Raw genomic sequence first — 24,497 nt, 5'->3', positions numbered from 1 at the left:
CTGTTTGAAACTACTATAAAGAAAAATCTCAAAAGCAGAAAAATAAAGATATATGATTTATAGAGACAAAGAAAAGGATGATATCAGTACTATTTTTGGAAACAATGCAGGTAAGCAAACAATGGAGTATCATTATTAAGGTAGTAAAAAAAACCCCAACTCCATCCTAGAATTCTATACCCAGTAAAAATGCCCTTCAAAAATAAAGGTGAAATAAATGTATTTTTTAGACAGTCCAAACAAAAGAATTCTTCACCAATTTACATGCATTAAAAGAAATTTTAAAGGATGTCATTTGGGCAGGAGAAAAAATTCTGGATGGATCTATGCAAGGAATGAACAGCACCAGAAATGGTAACTATATATGTAAATAAATGTCTTTCTAATTATTTAAAGCTCTTTTTAAACTGTATTTTTCCATTATCATTTATTTCCTTTATACCCTCTTCCTTTACAAGATAATAGACTGTTTCAAGAAAAATAACAGTGATATAGTTTGGAGAAACTGTGACAACAACAGGCCAAAGATAGGGAATGGAGAATAGAAGTACTCTATTTTAAGTTTCTGGTAATATACATGAAGTGGTGTATCACTGTGAAAAGTTAAAAATATTTTCTATATAAACCAAAGCAAACACTAAAATAACAAAGAGTTATAGCTAAAAAAGCAACCAAGCACATAAACAAGAATTATAAAAAAATATGCAATTAGTATAAAAGGTGGCAAAAAAGAAAAAAAAGAAACAAAGCACAGATGGGATAAATGGAAAACAAATAGCAAGATGACAGATTAGGCATAACTGTACCTATGACTTCATTAAACAGTCTTCTCAATTAAAAGGCAAGACCCAATTACATGCTGCTTCTAAGAAATCCACTTCAAATATAAAGACAAGTAGGTAAAAAAAAAAACTAAAAGGATGAAAAGAGGATACACTATGATAACATTAATCAAAACAAAGCTAGAATAGCTCAATTAATATCAGACAGTACTTCAGAGCAAAAGACAGTACTAGGGATAAAGAAGGGTGTTTGATGATGATTAAAGGGGCGTGAAAGAGCATGTAACAACCTTGGATGTTTCTGTACCTGCAAACAGAGCCTCAAAATACACAAAGCAAAACCTGATAGTTTCACAAGAGAAACAGACCAACCCACAATTCCAGTTGGAAATTTTAGTATCCTTCACATAATCATGGATAGTACAATTAGGCACAGTGTACACACACTCATCTTCAGGATATTCCTACACCCAAATTAACTTCTCCCACAAAGCCTCATTGAGGATACTTGTGCTTGCTTTGCTTGCCTTGCTCGGTAAGCCTCCACGGGCATTTATCACTGAAAAGCACAAACAGGGCTCCCTGGTGCTGACGCCATGACAGACTAGGGCTGCCTCCAGAGACTACAGCTGCTGCTCTGAGCAGGAAGCTCTAGTTCTAGTCTCTCCTATTCCACTAAAATTCCTTATAACTTGGCCACATGTCAACTTTTCTTGACCATATGTGAGGTTAACAAAAGTTGAGATTTACTGGCTGATAAAAATTGAACTATTTCAGCTTTGTTTTGATTAATGTTACCATAGTGTATCTTTTTCATCTTTGTAGTTTTGTTTTACCTATTTGTCTCTATATTTGAAGTGGATTTCTTAGAGGCAGCATATCACTGGGCCTTGCCTTTTAATTGAGAAGACTGTTTAATGAAGGTATAGGTACATTTATGCCTAAATCACATATGATGAGGGGGCTGCGGTAGGTTCCATCCAAAGTGGTTCCCTGATTTCAACTCTACCATGAGAGGCCACCATCCCTGGTAAATCGCCTCGAGTCAGGCCTTGTACCCTGAGCCCCTGGGAAGCCTGCCCGACTCCTCTGTGGACAAATGTGTCTGCTGTGCTGAGACAGTCCTGTGGAGGCAGCTGCCCTGTGACCCTTTAACTTTCAAGATGGAATGAATGGACTCAGGTCAAGGCTCTGAACAATGGTGCTCACGGCATTTCTCCAGATTTCCTCCTTGTGGCCCTCAGTGCCCAGAACCCACAGGCCCACGCTCTGGGCTGTGCCCTGAAGTGAGCCGGGAGGCCAGACCTACCCGTGGGGGAACGGCCTGCAGAGCGGTGATGTAGTTCTCCAGGGCCAGGCGGCGGCGGTCGTTGAGCATGGCCTCCACTCGGGCCATGTGAGTCTCCACCAGCTGCTGCCTCTCGTTGGCTGCTTCCTGCTCCAGAGACTCCACTTTCTCCTGGAAATGCTGCCATTGCAAACACATGCACAAGTCATTTCGGAACTAAACATGTTGGATGGGGCGGCATGCTCGAGTCATTTAAAAGGGACGTCAAATTTCACTTCATTCCAAGATCTCACAGTCATTGCAACCTTCTTGACTAATTCAGCATGTTTTATAGGTTACCTCCTTTTCCTGGAGTCTATCTCCAAACTTAATTTCTCATTGTAAATCATTATTTTATATGGTCCCCGAAGACTGATTTGACTAAGTAAAATTTATATTTTCTTGAAACTTTAAATTACACTGCATATTTAAAGAAATTTCTCTTATTCAAAGAATTTTAATTTAAGAAAATGACCATGATAATCTCATATTTACTTAAGGTAATTTTGAGAGAAGCTGCCGTTAAAAATTCTAATTATTATGTAATATTTGCCAGGGAAGCAGCAGGAGAAGGTTATGGCAATCAAAAAGATATTTTATTGATTAAAAAGTAGACTGCAAGTTACAGTATGAGTTTTATGGAAAAGAATGATAGCTTGAGCTAATTGGGAGCAAATATAAGGCAGGGTTTAAGCAACTCAATTACGAGACAATGATGAACAGTAATCTAAGTCGATGAGAATATGAACAATCACACATGCGTGTGCAGGCACTTAACGAATGGGGTCAGGGGGCTGGTGTTATGCCTCTTGTGAGAACAGGCTCAGGTTTTACCTGGATAACTGCTTTCTTATCAGCTTTAGGCAAGTTCTTTGCTTGACGTTCTGCCTCTTCCCATTCTCTCATGACCTACAAAATAAGAAAACATTCAAATTTAAAATCATAGTTCTTTTTTTCAAATATAGATTTAATGAGATGGATTGTTTTCTTCTATACTTGACATTTTAATCAATTATCACATTCCAGTCTTGTTCCAATAATATTTGACTTCTTACTTAGATGTAAATCTACCCCGGTAGTATATTGAACATAAATATTCAAATTTATTTCAGCAGTATGGCCCTTTGAAACAAAGGTGGTCTTTTTCTCTTTTCCTGAGAAATGGCTGAAGGTCATTTTACTTGATGTGCACAAATGTTGATGATTCATGAAAGACACCTATTTCCTGAACAAGGTTTTCCAACATTAAATTGAACACATTGGTTTCAGTCTTTTGGGAAAGCAAGTTATAAAATTTCAAAGAGTATTGGGGGAGAATCATATACAATACTTTATGCATGTGTAGACACGCCATGAACAACAGTGACAAAAAGCAGTCCATACTGGAGGAAAGGAGATTTCTGTTGTCAGAAACCCTGAAATCCACACCACTGAAGCAGTGATGAGTAATTAGAACCCTTTGTTTACCAACCAACCCCATAAACAGCAAAAATGCCCTAAATCCCTCTAAAATTCCCAGAAAATACATATTTTAATGTTCTGAATGCAGCAAAAGCTATTCTTCGCTAGTAATGCTAATTTAATGGCCAGGCTAATCTGTTTTCTAGAAAAATAAGTTTCCTCCTCTCATCCTTGATGTTTGCTGCTAGCATTTCCCTGAGACAAGTTCACTTACTGATCTGACTGCAGAAGAAAAGTCTGCAGCTGTGCATGTTGTTGAAACAAAATGACTTGAGGTTCTTGCCCTCCTACAGCTGTCTTTTCCTTTGCAAGTGTACTATTTGGTGTCAACTAGTGTTTGTTGCTGTTGTTGTTGTGTTGTTTTCTTTCAGTGCAACTCATACCTATTGACAGGGAAGTTTTATGAGATAACACCACACTGAATTAGCATGTGGGTTTTTAATTAGATACTTTATCGTATATTAACATTAATTGGTTGTATAAGATACAGGACAAGCACCCCATGTTGTATTCATGAAATTTTGGACAAAATACAATGGAATGTATTCTCAACTATACTTGACAAACATATTAAAAATGACCTAAAAAGTTCACAGCCAAATTGGAAAAAATGCCCCATTGTTATAAAAAAAAGAACAAAACACAAAAGAAAGGAAACATTTTGTCCCAGATGTTTTGGTGTCTCTAAGAGTTAATGAAGGACAGTTGGTGTGCAGGAGGCTACTGAAGACGACTTTTGCTTTTATGGATGAGAGATAAGCCTTGTATTAAATATATTTCAATTTCCTGCTTCAAGAATGTTCACAGTGGTGCTACCATACCACATATTCTTTAGAGAGGAGTCTCAAAATTAGTCTGAGAGATGTCAAATGTTTTACTCAAATGTAAAAAACTGATTTCCCATGTTATATTTAAATTTTTACAATTTCACGGTATATGTTCAAAACTTGAACTTACAGCTTTAAGCAGAGAAATAAAGGAATAATTAAGATTCATTTAGCCAATAAATGGAAAATAAACACTTCTAAAGAAATGAAATCAAATTCTGATTTTCAGAGAACTTTAATATCTTACACCCTCACCAATAAAACAAGTCACCTATAACATCCCACTAGGTCTGCTACTAAAAGATAAACACACCTCCCTCTGAACAATGGCTTCCACGAGGTAACTGGTAAGAGGTAACAGTACTGCTGCGACCTGATAAATACCAGGTCCAGTATTAAGAGCTTTACAAAACCTAACTCATTTAACTGATTCCTCACAGCCGCCTATGAGATTAGGCATGGTCATCCCTTTTTCTGAACAATAGTTAAGTACCTGCCCAAAGTCGTGCAGGAAAAAGATTTAAAAGGAAAGATATAAACCAAGATATTTGTGGCTCTAAAGAACACACTTTTGTCCTGGGCCCAACTGGCCATTATAAAGTGGCAGATCTAGCAGATGAACTAGTTTTATTTGTATTTGGTGACCCAGAGGAAGGGCCATTCAGAGACGTTGTTGCTTATCTTAAAAATAATACACTTAGGGAAAGGTCAACTTTTTTTCAAAGAACTTCATTTAAAAGATACAATAAAACTGATAAATTCGTAACTAATAAAAGTACTTCTAAATCGTTTGGTATCTTATATTTGCTAGATACTATTCATAACATATAACAACAGAAATCTACAAGTTTAGAGTTACCATGAGCCACAAAAAACCAAAATACCAAAACCAAAAATAAACAATATCCTCTGTATTTTAAGAAAACAATAAAAACTACAATAAAAAATGATTAAAAGGACCACATTTTTTTCAATTAAAAATTCTCAGGATCCATACTTTGTTGTCATTGCCTATACTCTTATAAAGAAATTTTCCACTGCATGCCCAGAAGTACTAGCATCTCCTGGATTTATGGATCTTCAAAGACTTGGTAGTTTCATGCAGAGAAAATGGATAACCAACACAGATTTAAGAGTCAGGCAAATTCAAAGTCAGACAGTCCCCAGAATTCAGTACTCATTATGAAGATAGTCTCACTTTCCTATGACACTGGAATCTAGCAAACTGCATTCTCTACTCCAGGATAACATCCCTTAAGTTATCTCAGATATAGATAATGACTAAAAGATGAAAAAAAATCTATTAAAATGAAGGTGAACTATGCCATGTGTTAAATAGAAGTGCTAAAATAAAATTAAGTTACTACTCTTCTAGGAGATTAATGATACCTAAAACTAGTAGAGTATTTGAAATCAGTTATCTTAATAGGATCAAATGACCAAGACACTGGGAAAAACAATTTAGGATTATATATTTTTAAGATAATGACTAAATGAGTTCAAGAAAGAAATGCAAGGTTAGTAAAATGACTTATGTAAACTCACATGGACTAAAAGTTTACAATTCAGCTGGAAAGACAAGACTTCATATATACGATGTCTGTCCACAAAAAGTCCAGCCACTCTTAATATAAAGAAAGTGGTCTGCATGACATATGTGTAACCTGGCAGCCAAGGAGAGTGGACTAAAATGTGCATGCATGAACACTGTCAAGTTCACTGTACTAGTCAGTGAGGCTGGTAGATGCCACTGAGTGTGCTGTGTGCTGTGTGGCTGATGCATTCAAAATGACTGAGTGAGTAGAGCAATGAATCCCCATCAAATTTTGCATTAAGCTTGAATATTCCTCTGTAGAAACTGTTCAAATGATTCAGAAGGCCACAGCTATGGGCGAATGGTGACTGGCAGCTTCATCATGACAATGTTTCTGCTCATGCATCATGTCTTGTGCAGAGTTTTTTGGTGAAACATCAAATCACCCAGGTGACTCAGCCCCGCAATAGCCCAGATTTGGTGCCCTGTGACTTCTGGCTTTTCCCAAAACTAAAGTCACCGTTGAAAAGGAAGAGATTTCATACCATCGATGAGATTCAGGAAAATATGATGGGGCAGCTGATGGTGACTGCGAGAACTATGTGAGGTCCCAAGGCGCCTACTTTGAAGGGGACTGAAGCATCTTTGTCCTAAGTACAATGTTTCTTGTATCTTCTTCAATAAATATCTCTATTTTTCATATTACGTGGCTGCCTACTTTCTAGACCAACCACTATACACACACACAACGTATAAAGTTATATATGTTAATATATATTTATAATTTTATATATATAATAATCACTAATAAAACTGAGGATCAAATATACAGAGCTGAGTGAAAAGCAAGACTGCTTGTCCCTTCCCGAGGACGGCGTGGGGTATAAGGAATGGGTGAATCTTGCCGATGTGAGGGAGAATGGAAGGGCATTTCCAGAGGCAGTGAGTTCTGACGGTGACGGGAAGGCCAAGATGGCCTACGCAGGTGTGGAGCAGAGGCCAGCAGCTGTTTAATGCTACCAATATGACGGAAGCAGTTGGGGTGGAAGAAGTAGGAAGTCTGAGGGCTGGGCTATGAGGGTAAGAACTGGGGATGCCTAGTTGAACATTCAGTATTTATTCTTGTTCTTGTTCTTTTTCTTTTTTTGTCTCAGAGACGGACTTTGAGGTCAGTGGGAAGCCTGACACCTTCAGAAATGAGAAATGAGATAGAGTTTAAGTTTAAAGGACATCATCTCAGTGGTAATGAGTACCGCTCACAGATGTCCTTGCTTTTTAAACAGAGGCCACACGTCGACTTGTGTCTTTCCTAAAGAAAAATCCTATTTTTCGCAAGAACTGGCTTCAGGTGAAGCCTCACTATTCTGCTAGAGCTAGCTCTGTAGTTCAACTCCCGTTTGAGTTTCCATTAAGGACAATACCCAGAACTGTGCATTGTATTCCAGAGCCCAAGTATTGTGATTATAATTTTTCCTTCCCTTGAAGTTTATTCTTAAGTAGTTCCAAGTACTGTGGTTACTCTCCTAAAAAAAGGCGGGGGGGATTGTGTTGTATTGTGCCTATAGATACATTAGTAGTTCTATGTTTTAAAACACGTGCTATGCTATGCAGGTATGGTAAGGCCAACACATCAGGGATGACTATCACCGAAAAGGTAAATTTCTTGCTTAGTTTCCAAGCAAGTCACATGCAGAAGCAGAAGGGTCAGTCAGGGGGCAGAGAAAGCAAGAAAAAAACAAACAAACATGGATAAAAACGTTTATTCTTTACTGTGGCTTGTGAGGCAAGGAATGAGCAAGACAGGGTAAAATGGCTAACAAGTTTAGGACTGACTACCTGGGGTAACTTGGATGGGCCCTAGAGTACAGGGACTGTCTGTTCTTAGGTGTCTGGCACCTAGTTGTGAGGCTAGTACGGCGGGTTGATAGTGGCTGGAGAGTAAGAGCCCAAAGAAAAAGGCAGTTGGGGGTATGGGTTTTGAGGGTTTGGTTTGTACTGGAAAGATGTGTTTATAGGCCAGTCATTTGCTACTTCTGAGAATCTGCTCGCCCCTGGAGGGCTGTCTCCCTCGCGTTAGTGAGGTCTCAGATGCCAAATCATCAGAAGGGACAGAAGATAAATAGACATGATTACTATAGTCTAGTCATGACCTCTCTTGATCTTAAAAAATATATGGGACTAGATGAAATCATTATGTTTCACTTTAGTTTTAAGTTTCTATTGTCCTGTGAATGAGCATGGTAAGAAACGATTGGTTCGAAGATATAATAATCAAATGTTTAATACAAAAATATTCTTTAACAGTAACTAAAGAACGTTTTAACAGATTTTAATTCACGACATGATAGTTACAGGTACTCTACATATAGAGCAATAACAGCATTGAGAATGTTGTAAACACTGAATTGCTGCTAATAAAATTCTCTTATACTTACAACACCTGGATCTTTCCTAGGTGGGATGCTCAGAAGGATACAGATCCTCCCCCCAAATCAATATCCTATAGCAAACATTTAAAATGAAGACTATGTCTTTAAGGGTCTGGATAAAATTAAAGACCTTGCCCACCCCTAGATAGTCACCTGTCACCAGGTCCCTGTGGAGACTTGAGGCAGAGGCAAGACCAGACTTCCCCTTTATTGTAGGGCGGAAGCGTGAATAAACCACATTACCTGGGACATTCTCTCTCGGTGCTTGGCCTCCAACCTCTCTTTGGCTTTCTGGAAATGGGCGTGCTCATTCTCATCTCCAGGTGTCTCGAGGTACTTGTCAACAGCATCAGGGGTGCTGGCTGCTGTTGTAGGAACTAAAAGTAGAAGGAAAGGAAGTTGGAGAAGAGACACAGACTAGCCAATCATTTCAAAGAGAGCCCTGTTTTTTGTTTACTCCAGAGCAAAGAATTTAGTACAGAAGCACATACAAGGTGTTAATGCTGTTTGAGAGAATACCACGAGACGCTTCCCAGCACAGTGAGATGAGTGTCGCCCCTTTTAAGAATCAGGTAAAAGAAAATCTTGAAACTAGCCCATTCAGTGACTATAGTATTATATTTAAAATTCTTTGCAAAACAAGCAGGCATCGAGCCAAAACAGTTGGCGTTCAATACAGACATGTTGTCCTAAATTCCTATGCTTTGCTAAATTAAGTTTCGTATTCTTGAACGTAAATGATGCATAATCGATACTATGACTTAAGATTCCTGCAAAAACCAAAGAAATCTCAAAATTAGCCTATTGCAGAATAATTGCACCAGAGTAGAGGTAAATCTGACACTCTACACTCTATATTTTAAATAGTTTGATTACAAGCCATCTTTTGTGAGGAAATATTTTAAACACCACCAAAAATCTTTAGAAGTCAATAAATGAATTTTTGAATGCACAAAAGAAACGTTTTACTTTCACAAATTTGGCTACTGTCAACTGATTCATTCTACTAGTTTTCAAAAAGAAAAGTGATTTCTATTCTGAGTCCCACTAATACTTCTGAGCAATATCACTGAATTGCAACTCAGACTGCTATATTATGTGGAAACATAAATACCCACAGAATTGAAGTGTGTATTATAAACAAAAATGTCTTAATTCACATGCCGAGTGAATGATAATACCTATACAAGCAGTTTTCCAGAAGATCCATAACGACTAGTAAGAATTTAGAGCATTTGGGAGATTTTTTTAAGTTAAAAAAATTTTTGATATTAAGTCAACCAAAAAAAAACAAAAAAACAAATCCAAAATAAAATTAGGTGTTTGCACTATGTTCTCAGGTCAAATCAATTTGTTTTTTATTCAAAAGGTAATTCAAGTATCACTAATGTTTAAATATTCTTCACTTAATCACTGGACCATTATATTTGAAATAAAATATTCCAAAGAGGACTTGACTGAGAAGAATTTATGGTTATGTGATTTTGAAACTAAACTCTAAGATAAATGTATTTTACAGTGCTTCAAAAAAACATTGGAATGTTAACAATCCATTGGCCCCAAGATCTGCACCAAAACCAGAGAATTTTTTGTTATATAATTAAATATTATCTTTAAAGAGAAACATTCACTGTGGTTTCGTTCCTTCTATTCCAATCACTGCCTGATAATTATTATTATTTTTTTTAAAGGCAGTTTAGATATCTATTCAGCCTTTCAAGTGGAAGGAAGGATGTAGGACATACTCCTGAAATTTTTTCCAATACTTGTGCATCTACCTCCTACACCCCGACCAGAGGATTTTGAGTCAAGTGGTCTGGGCTTGGCACGGGGTATACATATTGAAAAACATCTGTCCCCAGCTCTGTTCAGTAGATGAGGGAGAGAGGATATTTCAATAGCAAAGGGAAGAAGAAAGGAAAGAGTATGAGCTTTGCAATTAGGCACAGCTTGATTTCAATCTTAGCCAAGCTGAGACCTAGGGCTATAACATAAGGACTCTGTGTTCCAGTTTCTTCACCTATCACAGCAATGGACTAGGAGTATTAGGAGTATGAGATCCACACCATACGTTAGTCTCCCTGGAGAAAGATGATTTCCTGTTACCATACTTCCTTCCTCTTTCACTTATTATATCCTAATTTAAAATTCAGAACTTATGCCAACATAGAAAAATGAGCTATTTTTCTTTCAAATTGACTGAAAATAAATTACACAGAGGATCGTAAAGTACCAACTGCAGGAAAAATATGGATTTTTTCTAAGAAATTTTCTGTATAATCCACATAAAAAGCTGACGTTATTAAAAACGAGTTCTTAACTTTAAGACTAAAAGATAATTTTCAATTTAAAATCTTTTTCTGTAAAAAAATAATAAACAAACAAAAAAAAATAAACACAGGTAAATGTTTTCCTGCAACTCAAGCAAATCACCGTGCAAGTATTTTTAACTTCATCATCTTCCCAACTTACAATGGAGAGCATTTAGCATTTTAAATGTTTCCCATGGTTTTTAATTGTCATTATTGGTACAGCTGCAATGATAACAAGTTAAAATTCTTTTTGGCATAGCACAATCAGGCAGAATGACAAAATTAAGCAAATCATATTTGACATTTTGAATAAATAAAAATGTCTGGGGCTCTATTCTCTGATGAGGATAGCCAGGGGCTGTGAGTGTGTTCGCCATATCACAGCACCCTCTTTGGAAGAGCGGAATTATAAACGTTACTACATAAGCAGAAAAGTTCTCCAACTCTTACGATTTGCAAATATTGTCTATTGTTACGGATGGAGGAAAACACTAAAACCTGAGTCTCATTAGCCTAAGTTGAAATATAGTTTTATAATATTAAGAATAAAAAGAGAAATAAAGACACGAGCAGATGATATACATTTAACAGGATTGAGAATACTTTCAGCATTAAACCTTTTTTAAGCACACGGAAATAAATGGAGATTGCGTTACCTATTTATTCCATTCCATCAAGATATTTTTCTTTTAGAATAAATCCTTGTTAGTGACCTCTGTGTCCCCAGTTGAGAGCTTTAAGGGAAGCTTTCAATCCTTTAATCTTTCATTCAAACATTTTAGCCACTCATCCTAACAATGCACCTCAACAGGTGTGTGTGAAGTCTTCCTGTATTCATACCGACCCGCAGACCAGGTCCCTACCCCGACCCGCAGACCAGATCCCTACCCCGTCAAGGAGAGAAGGATGACACATCTTGATATTTTAAAGTGGATTTAGTATTTCATCATCACTACCCTGCAGCTGGTGAGGAGGGTGGGGAGAAGATTTTAAGGAAGAGTGTATACAGAGAGCCCATCTTCTATTTCTCCAATATTCCTACACCCTGAAGACACTCGTACCAGGACTGGCTGCCACTGTGTCATGACGTCTGCGGGAGACCAGAGACATCATAACAAGGATGGTGGCGGGAGCGTGGAAGCCTGTGCTCCGTGTCTCAGCTCTTTCAAGGTACCTCCTTTGGGGAAGGAGAGGCTCAGGGAATATCAGAGTATACTCCAGGGCACAAAGAAACGGGGAGCTGTGCCTCACAGTCACTTGGGTCACCTGAACCACTTAGAAAGTGAAAACAAATTGGCTTTAGGTGGGTTCATTTTTGTGGTGTTTCTAAACTTCTGCAAAGCAGTTTATACTGCTCAGGTACCTCGGAGGTGCCCTAGATACCGGGATATGAGCCCAGATTTCCAAGTTGGCCAAATCATAAAGCCTCCATTCATGAGGGTCCACTGTGCTGGTCACCTGACACATGTTCTCATTTAACATGTGGGGAGAAGAAAAAGCTACTGTATTACATATACTGCAAAGAGGGGAAATACTATCATTTAACATGCTCCCTCACATCCCCCAGACACACACAAATAAATCTGAATTTAGGGTTTGGAAAACCATGAAAAGGTTATAAAGTTAATATTTAGAGGGGTAAAGGGCTAATCCATTGACATGTCTAGGGCACTGGAAAGGGCTTGTTTTGGTTAATGAACAACATGATCTGGCCAAAAATATGCTTTGTTATGGTGTCTGTTGGCCTATTTGCTAAGCTCTTCCTGCCCTCGTGTGCTGCTATCGGGTAAATCACCTCCAGCCAGCGCTCGCCTGAAGCAGGATTATGAAACTAGGGTCAAAGGAAAAGATCCCACAGATCCTGAATCTTTTAGCCCTCAGCCCTGGCTTCGACATGCTCATTCATACCTTCTACAAGCAAGCTTGCAGGGTAGAGTCACCTTTCCAAAGAAAACTAGAGACTTAAAACTCAAGGTTAAGCATTTTTAGCTTTAGATGTTGACCTCTAGCTGCCACATCCTCAACAGCACTCCCGCCATCATTGACATGTCTCTTAACGTTCAGATGACCTTCATATCCGTTTTCTTAGTCTCCTAACAGCCTGGTAGCATATGGCAGGACGCATACCTTTTTATGCCGAGCATGGGTGTGTACACCTAATACCAAATGAAAACAATACAGCAGAAAGCCAGGTCCAACTCACGGCACATTACTGCCTCAAGACGAGCATTCTGCTTCTAAAAGCTCAGTACAATTCTGGATGGGAAATGCTTTTGATAGAAGCCTCATCCCCCTTTTCCTTTTGCAACCCTGGGAGGCCAGAGGTATCTGAGAAGCCGAGACAGTAGCCCAGAAGTAGGCTAGGCTGCTTTCAGAGAGCTTGCTCATTCCTTTATTCCTCCAAGTAAAATTGCAGCTTCTACTTTATGTGAGGCACGGGGGAGAAACCAATGCGCAAACAAAGACCCTTGTCCTTGCGGAACTGTGTTCGAGTAAAAGAAACATCCATCCCATAGTTCACATAGAATCTGTATTATGGGGAAAAAGAGAAACAGTGGCGTTGGGGAGAACTGGGAGGGCCGGGAGTCGGCAGTTAGGAAGTGGCCAGGCTGGGTCTCACTGCACAGGTGACCTTTACAGGAAAGCCTCCCTTTCCAGTTACCTGCAGCAAGAGCAGGGCAGGCAGAGGGAGAAACTCCCTCAAAGGCCCTAAGTGGTGAGTGTGCCTGCAAAATTCCAAGCCGAGCAAGGTGGATGTGGCCTGAGCTGAAGAAGCAAGGGAGACAGCAGGGAGCGGGGCAGAGCCAACGCGGGCTGTTTGAGGAGGGCAGAAACGTGCTTTAAAGGATCACTCTGCTAAGGGACAAGGCCAGCAGAAGGGGATCTTTAAAGAGTAAAACACAAAGGGGAGGGTGGTTTGGAAAAGTAGCAAGGAGGTTGTGAGGGGTTCTCACTGCACCTCCCCCCGCCCCCGCCTCACTCCCCGCAACACAGACGGGAGGGATCAGATTCACTCCTCTTAGCACAAAACGCTGTTACCTAAACCACAGGTAACCAAACACTGAGATACCGCTCTCACACGTGCGCGGGTTCATTTCAGTTTCAGAACCGATGCGCCCAGACCTGCCACCACACTTCCGACTCACACTGTCATCTCCTCGTAGCCCTCGCCACAGCTCGATTTTTTGAGAGGGGGGTGGGTGGGGGGTGTAGAGGAGCAGATTTGCTTTCAGTTTATTAATGAACCCTAGTACTGTTCCCAAGGTCCCTGTCACACAATACACTGCCGCTACTGGGGACTCAATGCCAGCAAAAACATTTCCGTTCCTGTGTTTCCCCGTTTTAATGATAAGGGCAGTACTTCCACACAGGGTGGAACCTGGTATTATCTGCAGAATGCAGTAGAAGTCACTCTCCTTGCCCACTTGCAGGGACCCTCTGTCAGACACAATGTCCAATTTTGAGTGTCCACACACCAAACACCCGTTCCAGCTCTGATTTTTATGACCACGGCCTTGTGTTCCATTTCATATTCACACTAAAGACAGCAAGAACGTGGAGTCCAAAACCAGAGACATCATGAAAAATTGCCCCAATTACTTCAATATGCGTTTGTTTCCTCACTTTCTAGGGTGACACATAAATTTATAGTCATAATGGGCTCAGGATGCAAAAAGAGGAATAATCCCATCTGCAAACGGTAACAACTACAACCACCTACACCAGGCCACAAGGCAAATATTTCCCTTAGCAGAAACCCATAAATGGCATCTAGTCAATATACTAACATTAGATTCTAACAAGAAAATTTGATTAGTCTCCTTTTGCCAGCAGAAAGGCAATGTGTTACCTCTATAGCAATGACAATAGAAAATGAAAGTAAATTAAGACCTATGTAAGTCATTGCCTTATCACTGAAAATGCTATTTTATACAGAGCTGGCAATACTGTCACTTGAAATGGCTGTGATTTATATGAGAGGTGGCAATGGGGATAATTTATATATAGGTGAAATGTACACCTGTAAAGAACAATTTTATGTGAAAATTTAATCTCAAAACATGGCAAAGCTTTGTAGGCTGCTGCCTTAACTTTTTTTTTTTAAAGGGCTCCATTTCTCCAATTCTGAAACAGCAAAAATCCCTATCACATGTGAAACTCGAAGATCTATCACCGCCACCAAATCTGAGTTAGAAGAACCATTTATAATGTGAAAATAGTTTGTGATCCTTAAATGTGGTTACACACTCTCTAAAAACAGAAAGAACAAAGGCGCTTTCCTCGACGTGCCCTTGTATCATTATTTTACAGTCAGCGTGATCATGGCTGGCAGACTATCAATGCATCATGTGGGCATAGGTAATAAAAATGTAATCTATGCTGTGTTTACTCTACTCTAGCCAACCTACATTTCTTTTTTATGTCTTACAGGCACGCACTGACATGGGAATTTTGTCAAATATGTGAAATGAGCATGAAAGAATGAATGCTGGTGTTATTTTTATTAATATCTACATCCTACTTAATGCAATGCACCAAAAATTGAGAAGCATTAAGTCTGAATCCAGTGTGTTTGGGGGGGGGGGAGGGAGAGAGGGAGAGGGAGGGAGGGGGAGGGGGAGAGGGAGAGAGAGAGAGAGAGAGAAGCAATAGTGAAAATGACTCGCCTCTGGACTTTCTTAATCTTCAGTTATTGGGGTTTTTTTTTTTTTTTTGGTCAATTTGCTGGAAGCAATTTTCAACTTCATTAATGGTGGATCATAAAAGGATGACCTGTTACAGTTGCTCAACACTCAACAGATGAGTTCAAAAAGTCAAAATCTTTAATATTGTCTGCTTTCATAGAAACTGTAGCAGGTAAAGCCAGATGGAACTCTTAACCTCTATGGAGGTCTTAAGGATAAGACTGATTTCATTTTATTCCAGCCTTACATAGCAAGTTTTCCCTACACTTGTATATTTTACTTTATATTGTCATTTAATTCCATCCCATACTTGGGTCTCATCTCATCAGTGACACTGTCAAGCTATTGAAAGCAGGGTAGTATTTTATTTACTCCACTGGTGTTCTTTAAAAGACCTAGCTCATCACCAGCATACCCAGGGCTTAAAATTATTAAGCCAGAGGCTGGCCTGCTGGTCTGTTTTTGTAAATAAAGTTTTACTGGACACTGTTGTATCTATTTAGTTGTCAGTTGGCTGTGGCTACTATCATGTGACAACTACTGAGTTGAGTACTTGTAACAGAGACCACATGGTCTACGAAAACCTCAACTATTAACTATCTGGCTTTTTTGAGACAACTTTTGCTGAGCCTTTGTTAAACTGTTTACTCTTCTTTGGAAATAGCTAAATAATAGAACACATATATAATGAGCTCTTTTTTTCTTTCTTTCTTTTCTCTCTCTCTCTCTCTCTCATTGTCCTGAGTAAATAAGTTCCCCCCACCCCCTTTTTAAATGCAGGTTTGCTGAGCAAATCAATAATTCTCCATGTTTGGGGTTCTCACCATGACAGCTCAAATCTTTTTATCCTGATCATTTCTGCATACCAAAGATGTAGCGTCTCATGCCTGTTAATCTAATAGGTTTTACTGGCACTGATGTGACATATAATTTAATGTACCACCATGTCTTTTAATTGTTTTAAATAATGCTTGGCAGTTTTATAAAAATATCACAGTTCCGTCAGTATTAGGGAATGTAGTTAACGGAAACTAAGAGTTGCTATTTCGCAATCAGAAGAACAAGCACAGTGTGATTAAGAACAATGGTTCAAGTCTGGCCAAAGACTAAATGGCCTTGATGTTATGACAGTACAACTCTGGGCTAGGGTGACACATTCCATTCAAAGGCCACATAGGGAGTTATCCACAATTTGCAAGTTGTGTACTTGTAAAGCAACAACCTTAGAACTTCGGATGCTGGTTTGGCCTGATTTTATATATTCTCTGGAAGAGGACTAGTGTGTTCTTTGTGGGCCATTTGGATGTGAGTGGATATCAATTTGTATTGCTTCCCCAATCTTGCATGAGGCTAGATCTGCACCTTTACAGAGACCCTAAGGCCATAAACATGATCCCAAGACACATGTTAAATGCCAAGTGGCCTGTGTAAGCAAGGCTCTGTGGTACCTTTGCAGGAAGACACAGAGAGAGGAGGATGGGGTTGTGTACAGTGAACATGCACTTCCAACCCAGGCGTGTGCTGGTTATTCTCTGCTCCCTTAGCAGTGCTTATATTAGGGTAGGAAAACGATGAGACCGCTAACAAATGCCAAAGTCAGAACAGCAGCTTCTACCTTAACTTGCAAATATCGAGGGCTACAATGGTGTCCTCACAAGTTCAATTTCATGGACATCTGTGGAAAATTGGAGGCTTCTCACATTCTAACACTTCAACATGCCTTCAAATGTATGGAAAGTGTACATGTTTACATCAGCCTGGTTATATTTCTGAATCAGATACGGGCACACTATTAGTGGATATCAGAGGTTCTCCAAAGAGGGTGATTTTTATGCTCCCCCAACCCCCAGGGAGGGCACATTTGGCAAAGTCCAGAGATATTTTTAGTCTTCACAGCTGGGGTGGTGTTACTGGCATCGAGTGGGTAGAGGCCAGGGATGCTGCTCAACCTCCTCCATGCACCCATGAGAGTGAATTATCCAACCCAAAATGTCAATGATGTAGAAGCTGAGACCTTGCTTTAGGTGTTGTTTGTACCACAACTCACCCCAAGAAAAGGGGCAGAAAAGGTCATCTGTCATTCTCTTTTGTCAGACCCGGTGGTGTAGTCGGCTGACTACAAATGGGCATGATGCTCTTTGTGACATGAAATGCCATAAAAGAGTCTGTTTGCCTTTTGAGATGCAATCTGATGGGGAGAGTACTACAAAAACAAACCAAAAAAGATCATACTCTCATTGGAAACAAACCAATCAACTAAATATATATGTAGTGATGTTACTGTTCACAAAGATTGCACTGGGAAGACTGAATGTGAAACTTGCATTGTTTTAAACCCAAATGGTCAGACACAAAAGTAATGTCAGAAACAATTCGGGTCTCATAAGATTCTTTATCCCAAATGGGAAAGGGGTTTTTAAAAGGATTCAGATCCATAAATTTATTTGTCAAATGAAAGCTCTCAGCATCACATCTCTACCCTTTATAGCAATAGTTTAATTATTACGTATGATAACAATGCCCCCCAAATTAAGTGTCCCTTAAAACTGCAATGTTCAAAGTTGTTTTTTATGACAAAGACTTAAAATAGAGAAATATATAATTATAGTACTAAGTCTTGACAGGAAAAGTATTGTATTTATAATGTAGACCATCACACCTTTTCTCTAATACGTGCAATCTTGTATCAGTTTAACTGAAGAGCGTTTATTTCAGTTCACATTTATTATTTGACTGGAAGTAACTCAGATGGAGAAACCCGTAAAACCCACCACCGTTGTGAGAAGAGATACCCTCCAGTTAGATTAAGGAGCCCTAGGTTGGGGAAGGAGCCAAGTGCAAGCCCAATTTGCCAAATCAAAGGGGCCTCTTCCCCTTTCTAGTTCTGGCTCATTTTTCTCCAACTCCAGTCTGCTGTCTGCATTTGACCTCCAGATGACCATGACTTTTTCAATTCAAATGTGCAGCTTTGCTATAAATAAGATAGTATAGCTGCCCAGGCTATAAATAACTAAAAATTATATGCTTTCTCCAGTCTGTACTAACACTGCAAAACCCTTCACTTGCTGTGATTGAAGAGTCTCTGTAGGTAGATAAGAAAATGTAACTGCCAAAATCACACTTCGCCCTCCTGGAAGAGAAAAGTGTCAGGGTCCCAAACACACTACAAATAGAGGAAGAAAATTACTGGGAAAGAGGACACTGAGAAAAATTGTCAATGTCTTTTTGGAAGAGCTGAGGATTCAAGTACTTCAAGAAAATAAATTTATCAAATGACAATGTTCATTTCCATTAATTAATGAGAAAATACAATTATTTTTATATGCTAAAATAATATAAAATAGAACTTAAAACATACATTGCTTTGTAAAAGGATGGGAGAGACATTTCATTCGTTGAGGCATGCTCTATTCATGGCATTTTCAAAAAATGTTTTTAATATATTTCATCCAATTTCTACTACCTTCTATATTCTTAAAGTATGCTTCTGAACCTCAAATACACTTTTTCTAATCTAGAAAACAATGTCAGAACCAACTTCTTGCCCATTTGGAGTATGGAGCACAGTCAAAATATCATGTAGGTTTCAGGCCTGGTCCTGTCATTTCTGATGGCTGGGCAAGAAAAGTCACTAAGCCCTTAAAGCCTCATTTTCTCATGTGCACAAAGGAAATGAGGAAAATGCCCACGGAGTGTTCCTGAGAAAAATAAATGATCCATGAAAATGCCTAGTGAAATCCAACATGCCATACAGATCAATGTATTATCAATCTTACAGTGTGATTTCTAAGGTTTTCCCTACTCCTTCTATGTCTACTCACTCCCAATACTTCCCATTTCTTAAAAAGAATGCTTTTTCACCATCATAGGAAATATGTTTGTTGTGATAGTAAAAACCACATCCTTCAAAAGTTGTATGTAATTTGAATGCATTTGAATCTTATGGAGGCCATTAAAAAACTTTTCTATGATAGCCTATTTTGTAAATGACATAATTCTCCAACTATAATTATCTTTTTTAAAAAAGATAATTGATTTCATCAATTTTGAGACTAGTTTTTTTTTTGGTGGATAATATAGGAAAATGCTAATTTTCTGGTGATTCCCAGAGGGGAAAGGGGTATGGGAAGAAGAGGGTAAAGGGGGGCTCTATGCTGATGGAATGAGGCTTGCCTTGGTGAACACATAATACAATATACAGATGATGTATTATAGAACTGTATACCTGAAACCTATAGAGTTTTATTAACCAATGTCACCCCAATAGGAAACAAACAAGAAATGCCAATTTTCATGATCTCTAAGCTACAACTGAAAGTCAGTGTCTTCTTCCAGTAACCACGAGCATCAATACCATGCACCATCCCTGACCTAACTCTGGATAAATCCGTTTCCAGATGTAATCCAAATTTAAAAATTGTAAGTCTGACACTGCATTGTTACACCAAGGAAGATTGGATCTGCCAACTGAAATAGTCACAAAGCACAGGCCTTGCATGGTAGGTTGATGTAATACTCCTTTAGAGGAAGTTCCTTCTCTACATATTAATGACCATGTCCCACTAATGTGCATTCAGGGACAGGCAGAAGAGATGGTTCTGAATTCTGAAGTGACCTTTCACTTCCTAAAGTGTAACAGCTATCTTACAACACACAACTGAAGTCAGCGCATATGCATTAGTACCCGCAGTTAGCACAATGCATGCACATTAAATGTTTTTTTTCTGGGAAACAAGTCACCTATAAACATAGCCTCTTGTTAAACTGTGGCGCCTGTGAGCTTTAGGAAATAAAACAGCAATGCCAAATAAAACACAACAGTAATGTTATGTACATAATAGTTTATAGAACCACGCTAACTGAAAAGGAAACTGACCGGAAATAGAGGCAGCCTAGTCAAGGGCCTTAGCCGGACATTTACGTTGTCTGCCAGAATCAGACATAATTACAAGCAAGGAAATGGAAAGAGACATTTTATTAAAAGGTATTCAAGAAACACAGAATCATGCAAAGAAGGTGAGGATGCTGGGCTTAAAAGCCAGCCATGCAACGTACTTCTCCCCTCCCCACTGCCCCCAAGTGATTTACAACATACGTTTAACAGCATCTTGGGGAAGAGGCTCCGGGGTAGTCTTGAGTAAACTTTGGGACACTATGGAGAAAATAAAAGAACATAACTAAAAACAAAAATAGAAACATGGGAACGATGACTGAAAACTCACTCACACAATTCCACTCATGAAAGGGAAAAACAAAAACAAAATCATGGAATTCAAAACAAAAAATAAACAAATGTCCTGAATTTTGGCCCCAGCATGGAACCAACTATATAAACATAAAATACATTTCCACAATGACATCTCACAAGGATGGGTATTTTGTCTCTGCTAGTACACTAATGTACCTGTTGAAGGATTTCTTGCTCCCATTCTCCCTCCTTAGTGCCCAGCATCACCAATTCCCTCCCATCTGTTCTCCACGGCAACACTCCCATTTCCTCTGTTCACAGGGTAGCCTCTGGCTCTCAGCTATGGCTATTTGTCGAGCCTTTACTCTTCACTTGTCTGTCCACCTTCCTGACTGACTGACTTTCAGTCTCTCACGTTCGCTTTCTTGATAAATTATTCTGTATCCCACTTCCCCGGAAACTAAGCACTGCCTGGCTTATCCATTACATCTTTGTTGAGAGCATGCACCTTTTATGAATCTCAGCAAAAAAGTGTGCCACCCGGGGCACCTCCAGAGACTCCATCTGACCCGAGGTACCTGCTGCTCGCTCCCAGCCTGGATCAAACCAAACTGATCAAATGCAGAGGGTGTGTGTAAGGGCTGCTGTAGGGTTTTTTGTTTTTGGGTTTTTTTTCATTTTTTTGGGAGAATGTTTCTAACTCTTGAGGCAAATCCATCACTGCTAATAATTTTTAAATACCTTCTTATAGATTATATGCATACATATTTACACTCCAAAAAAAAATTTCTCAGGGAAAATGCCAGAAAATCTCCCCCAACAGCCACGCCAATCAGAACCACTTTAACAAAGGCCCTTTGTTCAAGAGGTCCAGGCAAGAGAACCCCCATTGTGTTCCCAGTTACCTGACCTAATTAACTTCTTTGTTTGAAACTGAAGAAAGGAGTTTTTTGAGTTAGAGGGTGCAATCATCCCATCAGAGCCAGGACAGATGCCTGTGGGTTACCAGTTCCTACACCTGTTCTCCCAGAGGACAGAAGCGGAGTCATCTCTTACACAAGAGACCAACCGGAACTTTTCCATCAGATTCCACTTGGATACCGGGCTTCACAATAGAGGATCTTAATGGTGTGGGTCCTGTTTTTGTTTAGCTTAATCCGATGATCGCACCGGAAAATCATTTGGATGATCCCTATGAATCCCGGGCAGGAAATGGGGACTGCCACCCTCACAAAGACCAAGGAGAAAACGCAGGAGTCTCTCAAACAAAAAAACGCATGATTACTGAATTTAATCTTTCATTAATCCAGTTGAGTAAGTATTTCTTGAGTAGTTAAAAACCTCTTACTCAGGAACACAAAATAAACTAAAACTGGAAATTTAACCTGGAAGGCTGTTCAGGACAGAAGTCCCGCATGTCTGCTGCATTACTTTCTGAGACCTGCCTCTGTGGAGGAAGTTTCAGCTCGCATTTACATCAGCAGGACATCATTTACGTGTCCCTCAGAGTCATGAAAAGTTTCAAGTTCAACTTTTTCTTCAAGTCCCTAAGCCTTATTTCATGGAAGTTTTCTAATGTTAAGAGTTTTCTTCTACCTCCAAGAGAAGACATGAACACTTTGCAGATGTCCATGTGTGAGCTCAGAGGCCCTAGAGACATTTCCCCCCTCTCTGGCATTGGAATGGTATGTGCTCAATGCAGTCCCATTTCCTTGCCACCACAATAAAAATCCCGTGTTATGAAATAAATCAAAAGTACTCATCACAGCAAATATGTCTTACCAATGCAACCATCACAGCAAATACGTCTTACCAATGCAACCGAAGCATCGTCGGCCAGGCTTCCAGTGGTAAACTTTATTTGCACATGTAGTGCACATGCACATACGTAAACACACACACACATGGACAAACACATATGTATACCTTTGCAGAACAGCTGAGAAGACAAAACAGCAACTCCAGCGTGGCTTAAAGAGAAGCACTTGAGTCCCTAGAGATGGCAAGATGTATGCACCACACTAGTCAAAGAACACACCCACAGCCATGCTTTAGTACAGAGAAAGACATGTGGGTTCGTGATTGAACATACCGGAGGAGGTGCTGCCAATTAGAGAGGCTGACAGAAATGGGGTTAGTGGTAGCACAGACCCATCCCCAAGAACCAGGAAAACCAATCTGTTACAGGGAGCATAGTCAGTGGCGAGAAAGACGAAAGGTGGCCAGGCTTGAGGAAGGTCCACTTACTGACGCTGCCACACACGGCCATGCAGTACTCCTCTGTGTCAAAGTTGTTTCTGTTGCCGCCACATCCGCCGTAAAAGAATGGGGCGCACTTCCCCTCGGTCACATCAAAGTACCAGCGGGAGATCATTGCTCGGCATGGCCCCGTCTCGGCTTGTTCAGAGCACACCTCTAATCAGAGGAGATGTGGGGAACCACATTTAGCATGAGAAGGTACTGGCTCACTGTTCATGTACACGTTTACTTTTCTAATGCGTTAGTTCTCCCAGTGGTAACTTGCACTGGGTTTATAAGGCAGCATCTGCCAAACATTTACTGAGGAATTTAATGACCTAGCAGGACCTTAGAATTATCTCTGAAACAAAGCAATGCATTCATACCTGGTTTAATGAGTTTAGCTCTCAGTAGTAATAAGAGGATTCCAGCTAGAGGTGAACAAATATTTTGGCTGTTTTTAGATTAATATTAAATGTCTCAAGGTATGGGCACATTGAAACATTTCTTCACTATGAAAAAATAAACTCTCCTTTTAAAGTAACTTCAAATTACTTAAAGGTAGAAGAATTGTGTCTGGTTAGGAGGCAAAAAAATTTAAACTCTTGTCAATACCTGGTTTTCTTTAATAAATGACTGCCTTGACTTGAAGTATAAAATAATTAAGCATATTTTGAAGGTGATCCAGAACTCAAATGACATTAAAATATATTGTTGTTTTCTATACCAAGTGTGAAACATAATGGCATATTCATTTCATAATATTGTACTCATTTTATTTTCTTCCATCTCTTTCTGAATGGCTACGAAACCTTTTCTTACAGTCAATTTATAGAGCCCCAAACAACAATAAGCACCCAGAGCTCAAAGTCCACTTACATGCCAACTAAGTAAACAGAAAGAACTACATGATGGGTCCACATTTCCTTCTGGAATCTCCAGAGTGTCTTAATCCATCAATATAAAAAAAGCAAAAAAAAAGGCACAGAGAGAGTGACAATCTCCCTTTTTTTTGGAATGTTTCGTTGGTGCTTGTTGACACCATTGTGGTTGCTAAACTCCTGACCTGAAATGACCCCAAAAAGTTTCATCATTTTGGTGTCTGTGGACATTGTGCAGAATAGTGATCAACTCCATGGTATGTGGTCAGAGCTGGTATAAGTGTATGATAATCTAATGTCAAATACATAATGTATTGAGAGGGGTAGACACATATGAGCCTGGAAGAACAGGGGTGAGAATGTGTCTCCGTCAGTCTGGAACCTATCAAAGGGGATCACACTGTCCAGCTGGTTCCGATCCACTGCCACGGAGGAGTGGATTCAGCAGCTCCACACCAGAATGAGACCAGACAGGCAAGAATGGGTATCTCCTTTTTCCCTCCAACGATTAGCACTGCTGATCAACCATTAACCTGGTGGTTTCCCATCACTTTCCTTTTGACTATGACTACAACATAAACTTCCTAGAGCAGTTAAGCCGATTTCAGGGTGGACTCTGCGTGAAATGGATCACTTTCCATCTCTTACTCGTGTTTGTATGACCACTCTACTGCAGTGCACACCAAGTGTCTGATCTCGCTGACCTTTTCTCTAACTCTTCATCATTTCGAAAAAGTTATCCATATAATTAAAAAAAACAACTTTGTTTAGTCTGGGAGAGGTGGATGGATGGACGTGGGTTCAGTGCTGGGGAGGTGTTATGCTAGTACTTA

At 39.5% G+C, this 24,497-nt stretch overlaps 1 protein-coding gene across 6 annotated transcripts in view; it reads right to left on the bottom strand.

Moving 5' to 3' along the window:
* Positions 1-24,497, bottom strand: part of APP (amyloid beta precursor protein) — a 228,924-nt gene that overhangs the window by 69,851 nt on the left and 134,576 nt on the right. For 2 of the 6 annotated variants that reach the window (XM_054579515.1, XM_054579519.1), the window contains exons 7-11: positions 22,793-22,960; positions 20,453-20,509; positions 8,604-8,737; positions 2,944-3,018; positions 2,092-2,250 (exon numbers count right to left, since the gene is read on the bottom strand). In XM_054579515.1, the coding sequence (XP_054435490.1) occupies positions 2,092-2,250; positions 2,944-3,018; positions 8,604-8,737; positions 20,453-20,509; positions 22,793-22,960 (593 nt within the window). The remainder of the gene's footprint in view (positions 1-2,091; positions 2,251-2,943; positions 3,019-8,603; positions 8,738-20,452; positions 20,510-22,792; positions 22,961-24,497) is intronic. The other 4 variants (XM_054579524.1, XM_054579529.1, XM_054579534.1 and 1 more) reach the window with 2 other exon arrangements.

The sequence above is a fragment of the Pteronotus mesoamericanus genome, unplaced genomic scaffold (assembly GCF_021234165.1).
Source record: "Pteronotus mesoamericanus isolate MK-2021 breed Mesoamerican mustached bat unplaced genomic scaffold, CSHL_Meso_final contig_116, whole genome shotgun sequence".
Taxonomy (NCBI): Eukaryota; Metazoa; Chordata; class Mammalia; order Chiroptera; family Mormoopidae; genus Pteronotus; species Pteronotus mesoamericanus.
Note: the sequence above shows the minus strand (reverse complement) of the source record. Positions and strands in the feature narration are given on the sequence as shown.